We start from the raw sequence: 18,163 nt of genomic DNA on the forward strand, positions 1-18,163 counted from the left end.
TGGACAGAAGGACCCAGGGAAAACAAGCAGTAAGCAACTGAAGGCTCAGCAGGAGGATTCAATAAAGAAAGCCTATCACCATCAAAGGTCCTGACACCTGAAAGCACCACAGAGAGTAGAGCAAACTGCAGATGACTGTCAATCAAACACACCACAAGCGGGTTTCTGACAGTATCATTCCAATTTTAACATCTCAAAGAATCAGACAAAGAGGAAAAAGGAAAATAACACATACAGTAGATCACTGTCCTGAACAAAGTTACCCGTTTGGTTATATTTTCCACATACCACAACAACCACACCAACTCTGACTACCAAAGCCTCTAGTATAGATGTGTCAGGAGGCCGTTGCTATATACAAGACATTCAATCCCCATTAACCACCTGTTACAAGGACTTAACCAACAAAATAGCTCTATCTCAATTCACTATCACTGAAATGTGGCCACTGTATATATTTGATATAAAACATAATAATTTCAAAACCAACATATTAAATTAAACTGACAATATCTACAAATTTTAAAAACCATGGTTTATATTTACCATGGTTTTTATTATTTGTAGATATTGTCAGTTCAATTAAATATGTTGGTTTTGAAATAAATTATTATGCTTTGTATAAAATATATACAGTGGTCATATTTCAGTGATAGTGAATTGTGATAGAGCTATTTTGTTGGTTGAGCCCTCGAAACAGGTGGTTAATGGGTAATGATTATATTTTCGAAAGAAAGTTTAATGAAACTCCAAATGTCTAACCATATCATACACTCTATGAAAACACAGCAGCCTTTTATTTAACACTTCTGCATATGGCACAGAGATTTCATGGCTTACCTTAATTTTAGTTGCCTGCCACACTTTGCGAGTAGTAGGGACCAACGCAGATGCCAACTTGCACACATCAAGAGGAAATCCCCTTTCTTCACAAAAATATCCCTCAGCCACTGTCCTGAATACTTTGTCGATAGAGGAGTTTGATGGGAGAGTGGAATTAAAGACTGTAAACTGACGTTTCAATCGCTGGGGAATGTCATTTCGACCTCCACCAGGGTGAATCATGGCCGCCACAAACTGAATGTCAACAAGACTAGTGAATTCACCAGGTTTTTCTAAGTTATAGAAACCATTTTGTTCCATGAGTTGCCTTACAATTTCATTGGTTATCTGTTAACGAAATATTACAACACTCATATGAAAAATGCTAGGCTATTACATTAAAATGGATTTTACAATAAAATGTAAACAAATTATATTTAATCAATAGTACAACCCATGGGCTGTAACCACTAATGTATGAGAGTTAAAAGAAAAACATATTAAACCCATGCAATATTTTTCTTTATTCTGGTTTGAAAGCAGCAAATAGATGGATCAGGTTGCTTTGAGCAAACACAACAGGTCTCCTACACATTGACAATTTTCAATGTCCTTGTCAGATTCTGCATTATCAAACTACAAAGGCATGCTTCAAATATGATTTTTCTTTCTAAGGGTACATAGTTGTAGTCTGGGAAAAATAACATTGCAGCAAAGTAAATATTCTTGCAATGGCTAAAGGTAAGAATAGATGTGCATGTATATTGCAACCACTTATTTCAATAACAATAAAGCTAATCTCCAGCCATATACAAACCCCCTCCAACTGCCTCTAAGTTTTTTAGTCAACTATATATAATATACAAAAAAATGAACATTTTTAGATTGGGCTACCAAGAATTTGTAAGTAAAACAAATTACGTTGTATTTGGGTTTTTTGGGGGGGTTACATGCTAATCAGAGAAACTAGGATATTGGTCAGCCTTTAGCTTGATGTATGAAGTTGCAGTAAAAACCTTTGGCCTTTGGTCAAAAATGTTTTGCTGTGATTTGCTAGGTGCCACGCAACATAGGGAAGATGTGGTAACTTATGTTTTTTTGCAGGCGAGATTAGTTCTGTGCTGCATAACCAATATATTATAAATGTTCTTCTTAATAAGATTCCAAATTAAAGTTGCCACCTATAGAGATTAGAACCACAAGTTATTATGTCTGTTTTTTCAGTGTGAGAATTGGTTTGTTTAGGAAAGACAAATAGTAGTTAGCAAATATTTCAGATACGTCCCTAGAATTGTAAAGTAGATAACGCAGACCTTATTTTCCTTAAAGTAGAAATGAAACCAAAACTGTTTTTAGTTTAACATATTTCTAAATAACATTAAAGTTGAAAGTTGGTTAGGATGTCATCCTAAGCGACCACACATATATATTTCTTACCTGATCGCCCCACTCATTAATCACAGGCATATTGATATCATCAACAAAAATAGTCATTTTCTTTCCCGCTGGAGGGCCATATGTTGTCCCCATCCTTTTGTCAATGTAACTTTCAATGCTCCTCTGGAACATGTTTGGAAGGGTTGCAGAGGAGAAGTTCAATGATTTGGTGATATGAAATTCTGGGTCATATTTACTCATGTAGCCCTTAAAAAGAAACAAACGCAAGTTATGACACAAAAGCACAAACATGTCCAATGCATTGGTATAATTTATTTAGGTTATACAACTTTAAAATTAAAACAAAAATAAGCCATCTGGTAATTAATATTATCAAGACCTGTTTAAGGGTTAACCCCAAAAAAAAGAGGGGGCAACTTGCTAATAAAAGTGAAGCAGGGCTAGTTAACTGACATCTCTTTACCCAGAAACAAATTTAAGCCAGATGGTTTTCAGATATATTTTTGGAGTATCACAATGCTATGGCCTTCTTCCAAAGGCACTTTTTGTGCCAGGCTCCAACAACAGCAGTTCGTTTTAAGTAAAACTTTTAATTTATGCTGCAAGACAAATGCCTAAATGGGAGTAATGCCAGTTTTTTTTTTTATTATTATACATACTAAATCTAACAGGAAACTGGTTACCCAATATAACAACTATTAACTGAGTGGCAATGACATATCTATTTCAATGTTTTGATTAGGTTTCACATGAAAAAACAGAACAACAATTAACATATTTTATAGAAACTATAAGAAAAACATGCTGCTTTCTTGCTATGTCTTAATTGCACAAAATAATACATTTGACCAGGAAAACAACTTGTACAATGTTGTTCTTTTGTATGATATTGTAATTGTACCATGTATATTTACTCCTTGAGTGTACAACTGAAAAGTGAGCATGCTTCATGTTATAAATTGTTACACTTACCTGTTCCTTGATCCAGCGCCGGGGTTTTCCCTCTGTACATGACTCTTGGATTCCAGCCACTTGCAGGCTGCAGGCCCTGCAGCCAATCCATTCTTAACCTCTGTGTTAAAGGACTAATGCATCTGTTTCTTGGTGTTCGAGCAACGTGTCAGCACACTAGCTGCCGGACCCCCGTGTCTCCAGATGTTTTCATATTGCTTCCCGAGAATCCCTATGACCCACTGTTTATATCCATATTTCTATACACTGTGTCTCCTCTGGACTGCTCTGCGCTTCTAGTATGTACCTGTATTAATTCCAAGAGACTTTTTGTTGTGCCTCTACTCCTGTGCACTGTTCTCGATGAAAAACTCCCTATTTTCCTGCATTCGTGTGTACCTCATTCTCCAAGAGAGGTACAGTCTTTTATCAGCATGCCTGTCTGAGCTCCCTGCATCACCGCACCTGTGTACTCTGAGTTCCAGCACTCTTACTTTTGTGTCCAAGGCATTCTCCTAGTGAGCCTACTCCTTTTGTTCATTAGTCTGCTTTGTAAGTCCTGAAACTCAGGGCTGCAACTGTCTCTTTCCTCTGTGAACAAGTGAGTGCTGAACCTCAGTGCTGTACTGTCTCTTTCCTCTGTGAGCCTCTCTTTCCTCTGTGAATTCTGAACCTCAGTGCTCTAACTGACTTTATTTTCTTTGCGCCAGTGAGCCCTGAACTTTAGTGCTGCAACTGTCCCCCTCCTCTGCTAACCAGTGAATCCAGAACCTCAGTGCTTTAACAGACTTTTGCTCTGTGTGCCACTGAAATCTGAACATCAGCGCTGCAACTGTCTCACTTCACTTGAGTCTGCACATCCTGAGCCCCTATGCTGCAAGTCACTTCTGCTACTGCTGCCCATGTTCCCAGTGATCTTGTAGCCTCAGTATTCTACCAGCTGTGCCTGTGCAGTTGTGTTAGAGGGCCACAAACTGTGAGCGGCCCCACAGCGAAGCCCATCTCCTCTTGCAAGGAGCTTTGGTGAATAACTAGCTCTCTTTATACCCTGCACATCTATCACACCTCACAAAATATGAAGACATCCTGATGCCTACTCTTCCGGTCTCCTGAGCCTTTGGCATCCCTTTGTCTTCTGTCAGTGCCTGGCAGTACCAAAAACCCCAGAGCCTCAATTCCTAGTGAGTACACTCCCCTGGCCATGACATAAATTCAACACAATAAAATGAAAATTATAGCATTATTAAAAATGAGAAAAAAACATTTACTTTAAGTAAGCTATGCATTTGTTTAGACCATTTGCTTTACAACAACATGGATAGCAAAAGGCCACATTTTAACCCCTTTCCCGACCAGTGACGGGATTATTCTGTCACGGTCTTTCAGTTCCTTAATGACCAGTGACAGAATAATCCCGTCATGCAGTACAATGAGCGCTGGTTGGTGCATAGGCCAACGCTCATTGGGTTAATGCTGTTGATGGGTCCCTCGGGGCCCGAGGCAGACCCCGACAGCAATTTAGGTGGTCACAGTTTAGCTAATCGCCGTGATTATCATGTTTTGACAGCCACAGAGCCAACATTCAGCTCACTGTGTTGTGGAGCTGGAAGCCGGCTGTGTATTACAAAGTATCCCTGAGGAGAATATAATATCTCCTCAGAATACTTAGTATCAAAAGCCCCTGTAACAAAAATGAACCCATTAGTGCCCCACTAATTAAAAAAAAAAAAACAGTTTAAAGTTTTTTTAAAAATTAAAAAAAGTTAACATTTTTAAAAATATATGTTTAACCAGTTGCCGTCCGCCCGTAGTAGAAAAACATTTGCGGGTTGCCGTCGCCAGACGGCATTTTTTTTCTGCTCGCGCGCGCCCCCTAGCGGGCACGCACGGGCAGAAAGCAAACATAGCACATTCTAAAATTGTTCCACACTAAAATTGTATTTAACTCCTTGAATTTTGTGACCTGTAACGCCCCAAATAAACTGAAATCCCAGAACTATGATATTCCCTATAAATCAGGACAAATAAAATATTTTTTTCTGAAATACTTTCTGTTAGCTACACTATTTAAGTACACATTATTATTGCCAAAACTGTGAAAAATATGCTGTTTTTGCATTTTATTTGTATTTTTTATAAAAAAAATAAGAATTTATATATGCATATGTCACATCAAATTAAAACCAATTTTATCCTTTAAAAAACTTTATACAATATGTGTAGGTGCAATGCATGAAGAAGATTGAAATAATGGTTAAACAAACAATAGCAAAAATGGCACAATTCGTCTGGTCCCAAGAAACAAAAACATTTTCTGAAGCTGTGTCACTAAGGGGTTAATGCAGAGTTAAAGTAGCTGTAAACCCAATTACAGAAATCTTAAATTAGCTTTAAAGTGTATGTAAATCCAAAATCTATTTTTCAATATGTCTGGCATCGTGCCTCACTGCGTGCAGATTTCTTATCCAAATCATTTTTGTGAACCTCTTGCAAAGTTTGTTTGTTGGAAATCCTGCAAGCAACATCACTTCTCATTTCAGGCTGACAACGCTAAGCTGTTTCCTTGTAATCAGCAGAAAGATTGTCAGTCTGCCATGCGCAGTTGGCATGTACAGACCCAATAGTTAGCTCAACAGTCAACCGAGTAGTCAGCATACTTAAAAATTAGATTTTGTGTTTACATATATGTTAACATAAACATAATTTAAAATTTTGAAAACTGCAGCTTTAAATAAAATAATACCTGCAAGTCAGCTCTCAGCTCTAACTTAGCACTCGCAGCGGAAGTGAATGTAGATGCAGAGCGCCGAGTGTGATGGAGAAGGTGGGGAATAGAGCACCAGCGACCATTTTAACTGTGGGCACACCTGGCAGCACTGGAGAAAGGTGCCTGAACCCCCGATGGAGGAAATCAATTCAGTGTGGGAACCTACAATTTAATGTTTTTGTGGACGAGCACACCAAATATTCATTGGAAAATGGTATTCATTAGTCAAAAATGTTATCCTTTGCCATTTTGCTTAGCACTGCACAGCAAAAGCATTCAGTAAAGCTGCTGCAGTGAACTGAAGCAGAACAGCTACTCAGCGCTTAGCTAAGGAACTGAGAACGCCTCTGGTGATGGGGTGATAATGCTCTGTCCCTGTTTCTCAATTTTGCACTTACATTGTCACCCTGTAACAAAGGTTTTCAATGGAGACTACAAGTGGCCATTTTAACATACATTATGTAGCCATGGTCCACTGTTGTCACCATCAGGAAAGCCATCACTGGAGGGTATGCATGTAGACAGAAAGTGCATTTTATTAAATGTAAAAATCGCAATTGTGGGAAAGGAAAAGATTTTTATTTTACAAAATTATTTCTTTTTTTTTCTTTTTATGCATATTTTTATTTCACATATACTATTTTCTGTGTAGCTACAAGGATAATAGAGCATGCAGCACCAAACATAAGGAATGATGGAGAGGTGAACAGGTGAAATGGACCATAAGCCAGTTTGTGCAAAACATTTACTTTAGGTTAAAATTAGGATGCATAATTCTAGCAACAAGGGGAGGGTTGGCAGAGATGCACAGTAAAATCCAATAAACAAGAGTCATGACTGGTTCTACCAGAAGAATTCTAAATTTTTGCAGCCCCCAATCTTGCCTACAAGAATGGTTATTGCACCATAATTAATAGAAATAAATGGGACTTACTCACCTTAATCATAACTGTTTTTGCTGTTCCCTGCTCACCTATCAGTAAAACTGCTTTCCCTTGTTTCATAATGGTGTGCATCAAGAAATCTGTACGAACATTGTCAACATTTGGAACTAGGATTGAGGTGTATTCTGGTATTGAGTCTTTTGGATAAATGTATTCAGGAACCTGTTTGGAAAACATCAAATTACAATAATTTTTTAGAAAATATATACTGTATGTGTCATTACATTACATTACATTTTGTGTCAAGAAGATGGTTCACCCAAAAAAGCCACACGTTGTTTTCAGCTAAGACAAACCAAGACATACAGGCTTAGTTTTCATAGAAGGCCATACAGATTGAGACAATATAGTCTTGGCTTTACATAGGAGGCTACACAAACTGTACAGCGTAAACATGAATCATGGATACACCTTAGGATATTTACATACCTTTTTAGACCAGTGCTCCCATTGCCCATTTTCATTAATGACAAATTCAAAAATGGTTTCATCTCCTTTGACAGAAGGAAGCTCAAGAGGAGCAGAGTGTTTGCGCAGGAAAATTTCCATCTTCATACGATCCTCAAGCTCAAGCAAAGCACCTACTGACCACATCACTGCAAAGACAAATAATCGAGCCAGGTGTTCCTGGCTGGGCTGCTTTTCCTCTTTATCAGAAAGAAGACCCTAGAAAATGATATCACACCAATTAAATATGAAGGAGTCATGAAAGAAAACTGTAGCAACTCATCAGTCATGGCTACTTCCAGATCATGTAAAAGAGAAGGACATTGGAGAGTTAAAATAATATCAAGTAATATACATTATGCTAAAAGATACATTATGCAAGCTTTGTTAAAAAAGGGCATAGCTTGCTGAGCATTGCCATGGAGAACATGAAAAAATACAGTTTCATGGGGAGCAACTATTTTAATAAGGCTCAAACATTAAAAATACACAATTCCTTTAAATAACATGCTTGGGGGGATGCCTTAAACCTGCACGTGACTAGGATGTATTTTCACAAAAATTGTATTTAAAAATAAAAAAGTAAAAAAGTCCAAATCCCATTCACACTGCCACGGTCTCAAAACCACAAGGTATATGTGGTGCCCAGGTGACCCCACGGATGGCGCCGTGCAAAACACTAATAGTAAATAAAAGTAATTCACCGGCACACACTTGAAGGGTTTTTAAAGTGTTGATATGTTTATTCAATACCCAATGTCACATACTGTCATACGGTGCTAACGTTTCGGGTCCGCACAGGGATCCTTCAAGTGTGTGGCGGTAAATTACTTTTATTTTATTTAAAAATAAAATACTATTTCCACTAAATGACATTTCACAGTTGCTTTGCTCTGTTTGTAAACAAAGCAGCTGGAAATTCCCCTAAACATCCATACCAGGTCTTAACTTTGATGAGGGTTCAGTATGGTTTATAAAAGAGGGGCCCACACACACACACAAAAAAGTCAACCCGAACCCAAAGTACATTCCTATCGGTAAGATTTATGCCAATATTTAGTTTGCTGTCTTATGATTAGAGAAGAAAGAATTGTATGTAATTACCTGGAGAAGATCAATTGCCTGCCGTATATACATACACTCCAATATTTGCATTTTTGGAAATACAACCGTGAACACAAAATTAATCAAATCCTGCAAAACAACAAATGTTTAAAAAGGATTTGCAGTCAGATGTTCACAATTGCCAGTGTTTTTTTTAAAACAACATTGTACATTTGATTCATAAATTAAGTTAGCGCACACTGCTATTCTGATTAAAGGTGGATTCAAATCCAACATAAAAGTAGACTTTAATGTCTTAGTATAGCCTATGTCAAAATAAAGATTATAATAAAAGATCACTTATATAACACATTAACCCCTGACGCTTGTAGCAGATCAATCGGTTTTAAACTTGGGTTTTCACTGAATTCTTGTTTCTACTTGCAGCAATAATCTAAACCATTGCTACTCCCAAAACTATTGCAATTGGTATGGTGTTAAACACAAGTGGTTTGAAAACAGCAAATGACTAACAACTTCAGTATTCAATGAAAAGACACATTTTTTATAGTATGTTGAATAATGCATGCCAATGCAAATACAGTTTATATATAGGATTTTAGAACTGTCTGTGTCTTCCTGTACAGATGATACCCACTTCCCTTTTTTCTTGCCCTGGTGAAACACGTATAGAATGTTAGCAGAAATGTCCTTAGTAGGATCAAAAGCAGCAATGAGAACCTGAAAGTCTTGACTCTGTTTCACTTTATCCAATGAAAACAGAAACATTTTAGCTAAAGATGAACAGTCGGGGGGAAAAAAGACTACATATCTGCTATGCGCAATACATATAGATCTTATTTTACACTTCTACAAATATTTTCAAATGTATGCTATTTCATTTAATAGGAAATTTGGAATGGTGGCTTTAAATTACTTTTAGATTGGATTTAGATTAAACATTTTAAGATCTTAGCATGTGGTGCACTCAAACAGAACTGGCCATACATATAGTTGTATGGCATGGTAGAGTGGGCCTCAACCAACTTCTTTACAAGGGCGATCCTACAGAAAGACACAAAGGTGGACACAAGAAAGATTTGCCTTTTTAACTATTTATTCAACAAACATATCAATAGATGCACTGTAATGGTGTACTGTAGAAAAGGTAAGAACACTCTTTTTATCAAAAGCTGGTATTGCCCCCTTCAGCAGAAATACCTTCTGGAAGACAATTTGTATAACTGGCCACCAGTCTCTGACATCAACTCAGTTTTAGGGACTTCTCCATGCAAAATTCCTTTGGTTGTAAGATGTTTGAAGATGGTTTCCTTGCATGTACAGTACTGCCCATTTCAATATTCTCACCCAAAATTTCTATGGGAATCAAATCAGGGCTTTGAATAGGGTAGTTCGCACCCTCTATTTTCCATTTCAAAACCAAATGAGAAAATACAAAGTGACTAGCATGGCAAATAAATGCATTTCACGTATTTTTGGTAAAGACAGTGTCATGTAATCATAAGAAGCTGACATTTCAGGGCCTTACAGGGTCTCTTTCTCAAGGTAACATATCAATAAATATGTAAAATGCATTTATTTGGAGTGCTAGTAACTTTGTATCTTCTTATTTGTTCAAGCATATCACCTTTATTTGTAGGCATTATTTGAATCATAGATCTAATATTTGCCCATTCAAATATGCTGAAAAAGTCAACAATTTCCACGGGGTGTACTTAATTTTCACATGACTTTGTTTATTTGATGTACCATGATTAATGCTGGCACAACATAATGTTAGTAATATTACAGGGTCAGTGCACCTGATGTAATGAAACCTTTTATTTCAGTATATGGTAAATGGTGGGGTGTAAAACCACCCATACATTTCTAACATCTAGAAGGGACTAAAAATGGAGACCGACTCTAAACCATCACAGCAGGTGAGTAGATCAGGGAATTGAAATGCAGAGATTTTGCAGCCAGCCAGCTCCTGACAGACACAATAAGCCAGTTGGTGGTTCAGGAGGCATGCAATTAAAAACAACAGTTTTGGTAGGGCTGACTGTTCAATGCAAAGACAGGCACAATGTGATATTATGTAAAATAAGCAAAATATGCTAAACAGTGATTATCTGACATAAAAATAGTGCAAATAATAATACAAAGAATGGGACTACATATAAAAATGTAATTCAATCTTATAAGCTTGTATTCCTTATATTTATCTGGATTAGTAATTAAAATGGCATTAACCCCTTAAGGACCCTTTCGCTGCCAAGGCCTTTTTTTTGTTTTTTTGCACACGTTATAATTCACATTTTATGACTGAAAATTACTTCAAACCCCTAAACATTATATATTTTCTTAAAGCCAAGACCATGTAGAATTAAATGGTGGCAGTTGCAAATGTTTATGTTGCATGATATTAGCGTAACTCTTTATCAAACCCAAATATTTAGTAAAAAATGCACTAAATTTGAATTTAGTGCCCCAAGCACAATGTAATACCCATTTTTTGTAAAATATAAAAGATGAGGTTACGACAAGTAAATAGGTACCCAACATGCCCAGGTTAAAAATTGTGTGCGTCTGTGAAACGGCAACATAATTCAGTACCCCAAAAAGTACATAGACACTTTAAGAGCCCTTACAGGTCATCAATTTAGAGATACGCCTACATATTGGTCCTAGAATCATTGCTCTCACTCTGGCATGTGCGACAATACCTAACATGTGTAGTGCGATCTACATTTTCGTAAGTAGGCGCACACGACATGGGTTTAAAAAATTGTTTTTTTCTACTTTAATTGCTATGGCATTGCTGCCATGTGATAGCATATCGGTGGTGACAAGTACTCTTTAGAGTGATACTGGGGGTCCAAAAGACCCCTAGTGTCACCTTTCCACTATAAATAAGCTATTAATGTGCAGATCACACTTCAGTAGCTTATTGCTGGGCTTCAGAAGCTGAGCAATGACAGCTCAGGGACTGGAAGTGATGCAATACACGTCACTCTCGGTCCCATAGAACAGGGAGGAGATTGATTAACGGATGTTCGCATCTCTCCTCCCCAGCTTCCCGCCGACACCTGAGATGCTGGTAGAGCCCAAGAAACACAGCAGGGTGTCGAGCAAGGGGGGGAGGGGGTAGGGGACGGGCACTTTATCAACTTTACCGGCACGTAGAAGCGATCTGTCTACAAATGTAAACAAAGTCTGTTTGAATGGGCCTGCTGCCAGTGGTTGCTAAGGGGTTAAAGGCAACATATCCTCCCTCCCCATTGCTAATATAAGCACTTACCTTATTTGATGCCTATTGCTGCAATCATATTCTTCCTTCTACTAGTTTCCAACAGTCCCTCCAGCCCTGGTGCCTGTCTCTGATACACCGTAGACTCCTCGTGTCCCACGGTGTTTGTCTGACGTGCGCACTCCTGGCTGCCCCGACTGCGTCCACTGAGCTTCAGTTTCTGTTTTCTCCCCTCTACTGCGCATGTGCCCACCATTCGGGAGGTAAAAGGTAAGTAACTAGGTATTTGCCTAATTTTTTTTTTCAATCATGCGGCTTATATCCAATGCTTGCTAGCAGTAGATAAATGCCAAAATATAAGAGACTTTATATTACTACTTATATTAAGTACTTTTTGTACTTTTAGTTAAAGTTCTTACTAAATATAATCTAACATGTTACATAAAGAGCTGATGCATATATGTTGCATCAAAAAGTAGTGTGAAGCATTATTGTGAAGCTGAATTAGTTCTATAATCATTACTACTATTTGTGGTAACACTAATACTAATAATAGCAATGTATGATAGTTTTCAGGTGCTAATGGATTTATAGCATTATTACCACATAAATGTAATACTAAAACTCCTACCAAGTGACTACAGCAGCTGTGTGACTATGTAATGTACTGACAACAACCAAGCATACTTTAACGAGAATGGAGTGCAATTACGTTACAGAACTAGTAGTAATATTAGTCTAAAAAACATGAACAGATACTTGAGAGGAAATGTTACTGGGGCACAGAGGCTCAATGAAATACAGCAAGTCCTAGGCAAGTAAACATGACGTGTTGTGAAAATGTATTAGTATATACCTCATTATGGAAATCTCACAGTGGACACTGTAAGTCAAATGATCTTTATTAATTTTTAATATATTGTAACTTCCCCACACAGGCATGGTTCAATACATATTGTGCTACAAGAATGAAATCCTCTATATAAACGTCTTAAAGAAACGCTGTCACTTTGCCCATTCAGGCAAAGTGAGTGTCTGCAGATAATCTTCCCCCACAGGCAGTTATACCATAGGCGTGTGTGCCTGGACACACCCTAATAACCCTGAGCACAACACCGAAACCGCAGCAGCAGGTGCCGTGTTTTTAATCACTGAGCCGTTGGAGAGATCACAAAGATCTCTCTGTGACTGGCTCAGCGATACAGAGCGCAGCAGCACTTGCCACTTACTTTCCTCACATAACAGCCGTAGTCCTCCGTGCCCAGGAAGCTGCGAGGGAGAATGGCTGCGGCTTCCCATCCAATCAGGAAGCCGGGTGGGTGGTCAAACCTGCCAAGCTCCCTGCTTTATTAATGCACCTCTGCTGGAAGAGGTAAAGGACAGTTGAAAAAGATTCCGGGATGCCTCAGTATGTATGTAATATATATATATATATATATACATACATACTACTTACTAAACAGGACAAGGCTTCTGAAAGTGAAGGAGCAGCTGACCTTCCCAATGTGACAATATTTAAGGCTCCATTCACACCTAGGCATTTTGTTGCGCAAAGATAAGTGCGACAAAACGCTCAAGACATGGAATCCCATTCATTTCTATGGCCCCTGTTCACACCTGAGTGTTTTGGAGTGCATTTTGTCGAACACAAAGCTTCCTGTTAAAGTCTATGGGGCCCAAAAGCTTTGCAATCTGCCAAAAAGTAGCTCAGGTACTTTTTCCTGCAACAGGCGTTTTTCTGCTTGGGACAAAATGTTTAGGTGTGAACAGGGACCAAGATTGAAAGACCCATCCTCAGCCCTGAACACTATCATGTGGAGGGGAAGGGGGACTGACACCATCCCCTATCTAAGCTCTGGTACTAGCTGCACAAGAGCTTTGACAGTCTGGGATCCTACAGCTGGGATGCAGCAAGGGAGTGTGGCTTGGTAACTATAAAAACTTGGACAGAAGCTCTCACTTTGCCACCCCTCCCTGCGCCATACCAGGCCACATGCCCTCGGCATTGGTAGGGTGCTTTTGCAAGGGCCCCCCTTGGAAAAGCTCCTTGACCCCATGCCAATGGGGACAAGTGTTTCTTCCCCACAACCCTGACCAAGTGGTTGTGGGGGTCTGTGGGCAGGGGGGGCTTATTTTCATCGGGATACCCCCTTTTTTAAAGCGGCACCCAGATGCTGCCCCTTGTCAATGAGTAAGTGGTACTTGTACCCCTACTCATTCACTAAAGGGTTAAACTATAATGTAAATAAAGAAACCAGACTTTTAGAAATCCTTTAGAAAAATCCTTTTAAAAACAAACGCAACAAACATTTTTGACTATTCCTTTCATTAGAAAAAATTCCAAAAAACGATCCAACGAGGTAATCCAGGGTCAATTATGCCATCCAGCGATGTCTGTGGCGAAGCCGACCCATCAGAATAACATAAAATGTAAACAGATAGGTGGAGCTAACAGTGACATCACGGCTGGCTCGGCCTATCTGTTAACATTCAGCCGTCATCTGTCACATTGTTCATTTTGCGGCGGTAGTTTGTCGCATGAGGGCAGGTCGGTGGGCGTTGGGGTTTTTTTTTTGTATTTTGACGAGTTAGCATCGCTATGGAAATCCATGGACGACGTAATTAACCTTGGATTACCTTGTTGGATAATTGTTTTTCATTGTTTGGGTTTTTTTTTTATTAAAGTAATAGTCAAAAAAAGTCGAAAACTTTTGTTGCGTTTTCTTTTCAATCAAAGGATTTTTTCTACAAGTCTTGTGTGTTTATTTACATCTAATTCAACCCTTTATTGAATGAGTACCCCTTACTCATTCACAAGGGCTAAGGGCTCTGGCAGACAAATAGGGCATCTAGGCAGTGTGACGAAAGTATCAATGTGTGGGGAGTGAGTTTTCAAGAGATCCTGTCACTTTGCTCTAAATGGGTAAAATCTAATGAAAAATGCTGTTTATCGAATTAATATTCTGTAAGCAGAAACATTTTAGGATGATGTACCTGAAAGACACTGTTGAAACAGTTCCATAATACTTCATGCTGAGTAGCAGGTAGAATCTGTAACCAGGCCTTAAGGACAGGTCTCCAGTCCAGCACAGAAGAACTCATGAAGACCATGCCATTGCGGGACACAGTGGCTGGAGAGGCATTGTCAATGTTGTGTGGTTCAAAAATAATTTTGCAATTAGGTGCCATTGGAATTCGATCTCCATTAGCCAACGTCAGCGTCTTGTTGTCATCCAAAACAGAATTCAAATTCTCGATCCATATTGCATCAACAGGTCCATCTAAAACTATCCATATGTGCTCCCCCTGAAACACATTAATAATAAATGAGCAACCTGCTGCTGATAAAAAATTTTCCTGCAAACACCATATCTATTGAAGAAAAAACAGTCTTCGAGAGGGAAAACAACAAAATGAGTTTTTGACACCCACCTTTTTTGCTTTTAAGGTTTTTCTCCACAAAGTTGAGAATATGCCATCAGTCCAGTCATTTGTGGCCACATCAAGGGTGCCAAACATCTGGGAGGCAGTGATGGCTTTAGGGTTCATCCTCATCTCTTTGTGAGGAGCTCCACAATCTGTCATTGCTTTCATGAGAACATTAATACATTTTGTTTTGCCTGCACCACTAGGTCCAAGTGTCATCATTCCTTAAAAACAAAATGTAAGGTTGTACTATATCACTGGTAACCACTGAGAAATGCAATTATATTGTAGATATAACCCACATAAAACCATATATTAAAAAAAACATGAAATTATATAAAACGTGATCTACTGTATAAAGTATTTGAGATTGTCATAAAGGTGCCCTTCTTACTATAAATTATGTAATCCATATTATTTTAGAAAGATGGTGCATAATAAATGTTATGGAAATTAGGCATTTTTATTAAGAAACCAGTTAGTAAAGCAAGTGTGAGCAAACAAATTTTTTTTTTCTATTGAAGAGCCATTGTAAAAGTAAAGTATCCCCATAATATACCATTATCTATTTATTCTATGTTTACTTGCTAATACCAGAAAGATTCTGTAGCTATTGATGAAAGATAACAGTTATCCACTATCCAGATAACAGTACTTGACAGTATGTCTGTGTTTTGCTACAATTGGGAACATGCATGTCTTCTAGCATGTGAGCATTAGTGATGGGCTCGATGTTCAAATCGGAAAAGAGTTGGACTCGAACATCGCTAGTTCGTGCCCTCAGAAAAAGGCTATAAATGCATATGAGGCTGGCAAGGGTTGCTAAAAGATTGCTAAATGACTTGAAATCAATCAAACCACTGTAAAGAAAATAATCTATAAGTGGCATAGTTTTTGAACAACTGCTACTTTCTCCAGTAATGACCAGCCAGCAGATTCAACCCGATAGCTGACTGTTTGATGCTAAAAGAAATCTCCAAGAACCTTAAAAATATTATTGCTGGGTGTTCAGGTAACTCTTGCAACAGCTAAAAATAAGCTTTTGCTGTCCAAAAAGAACATTATAGCAAGATTAAATATTGCCATTGAACATATAGCCAAAGACAAGGCCTTCTAAAGCAATGTGTTAAAGAGTGATAAAGATAGAGATGTTTGATAATAGAAAACATGTTAGTGCAATCTGAAGTATTTCAGGTGGACGTCATAACAACTGTAAAGCATGGTGGTGCAAATGTTATGGATTGTGGTTGCTTTGCGGTTTTAAGGCCTTGGCAGCTCACAGTTTTCAAGTCAACTATACATTCTGCATGGTATCAACATGTACTTGATGAGGAAATGTGAGATCATAAGGTTCAATTACTAATGGCAAATAGGTTGTTTACCTTGGAAGTGAATTTTCACTTTGCAAAGGAATTTTCCCTTAGCTTAGTAAATGTGGTAAAAATTCATTTTGCTAAGAATTCATGTGCAAGTAAAATAACAAAAAAATAAATTTTTGGTGCTCATAATTGAATGATAGTAGTCAGCAGAGCCTCACCTTATTCACTAAGTGTAGGGAAAATTCCCTTGCAAAGTGAACAGCCTATTTGACTTTGGTAAATCAAACCATATCTGTCCAAAGTTGAACTAGAAATTAGTTTTTCAACATCATAATTATTTAAAGCATACAAGCAAATCCACCGAAACTTTTGAAAATACATGCAAGGAAACTCGCAAACATCTTGCAAATGAAGACATTTTGCATGGAAAAGTGGTCAAAAATGTTGATGTCAGAGACTGGTGGTTATACAAATTGTCTCCAAGCCTTAATTTCGACTACAGTGGGCAAAACCAGCTTTTGATGCCAAGGGTGTACTTAACATTTTCCCACCATTAACTCTATTGATATTTTTGATGAATAATTGAAAAGGCATTTTTTTCTTGTTTCTTTTTATTTTATTATTTACTGTTGGACTAAAGATCTAATGTTTGCCTGTTTAAATATGCTGAAAAAGTCAACCATTTTCATGGGTTGTACCTTATTTTTCACATGACTGTATATGTTGGAAAGCTGTCCAATAAGTCTGTACCTCTCAACAACTGCATAAGTCTATGCAACTTTAAACACAAATATATGTGATGTTATCTGAAAATACACCATTTACTTTGAGCAGTTATCAGTGTCATTTGTAGTAGTAGAAGTAGAAGGGAAGGCTCTATTTATATAGTAGGCTGAACACAAAAACAACATAGTTTAAACTGAAACAACATCAATCCACTGTGCAATGTTTACATTAGTGTGGTTGATTCATCTCTGTCTCCTATCTGTCAAGTTACTTTTAATGTTGTGTTACTTTTAACACAAATAAAGCAATGGCGTATTTGTGCTTCCCAACACTGAAGTGTGTCTAGAAAAATAACCTTTGTGATATCCCCTTCACACACCGTACCGTTATACCCCAGAATCCAACGGGTGCTGGAACAACTGGTGGATGGTGTCACAGCATACAATCTAGCAGATATGTTGTCTGCGCACCATTCTGCTTCAGAATATCATCTTTATTCGTATTCCTTTAGCATGACATGTGAATGAATGTGAAAGGCATTCACGTCATGCTAAAGGAATATGAATAAAGATGATATTTCGAGGCAGAATGGTGTGCGGACAACATATCTTCTAGATAGAAAAATAATCTATCACCAAACATAGCTTTTTGGTTACTTTCTTTTTAAAAATGCTCAATGGACAAAAATAAATGTATTTTATGGTTGTGTTAGAGTGCAAAGATCATACTGATGGAAGGAGAGAGCAGGATGAGCTAATGTGTGTGTTTTTTCTATTTTTACTGTCAGGGTAGGGGCATGCAGGAGATCTCTAAGTTAAAGTGAAGCTGCAGCAGAGAAAGATAAGGTTCCCTCCCCTGCCAGGCAGGACTGTCCTGTGTAACTGAGCTGTGTAAATCTCAGAACTGGCTGGACAGAAATAGTAATCCTTTTAGCAGGTAAAACTGCTCTTTCATATGGATTTCATCTGTGTAGTCAGCTGGAGATTAAATACATGGTATATATATTTAGCCGCAGACTGCCAAAATAAAAACATACACATGATTTAGAGAAGATGTGCAGGTGTTT

At 38.0% G+C, this 18,163-nt stretch overlaps 1 protein-coding gene across 1 annotated transcript in view; it reads right to left on the minus strand.

Annotated features, from left to right (window-relative positions):
* The window catches only part of LOC108788892 (dynein heavy chain 5, axonemal-like), a 237,649-nt gene that overhangs the window by 127,159 nt on the left and 92,327 nt on the right, over positions 1–18,163 (minus strand). Inside the window, exons 46-52 of the mRNA XM_018558793.1 lie at positions 15,059–15,276; positions 14,621–14,932; positions 8,434–8,523; positions 7,312–7,548; positions 6,877–7,044; positions 2,260–2,466; positions 841–1,170 (exon numbers count right to left, since the gene is read on the minus strand). Of these exons, the coding sequence (XP_018414295.1) occupies positions 841–1,170; positions 2,260–2,466; positions 6,877–7,044; positions 7,312–7,548; positions 8,434–8,523; positions 14,621–14,932; positions 15,059–15,276 (1,562 nt within the window). The remainder of the gene's footprint in view (positions 1–840; positions 1,171–2,259; positions 2,467–6,876; positions 7,045–7,311; positions 7,549–8,433; positions 8,524–14,620; positions 14,933–15,058; positions 15,277–18,163) is intronic.

The sequence above is a fragment of the Nanorana parkeri genome, unplaced genomic scaffold, assembly GCF_000935625.1.
Source record: "Nanorana parkeri isolate BGI_ZX_2015 unplaced genomic scaffold, ASM93562v1 scaffold359, whole genome shotgun sequence".
NCBI lineage: Eukaryota > Metazoa > Chordata > Amphibia > Anura > Dicroglossidae > Nanorana > Nanorana parkeri.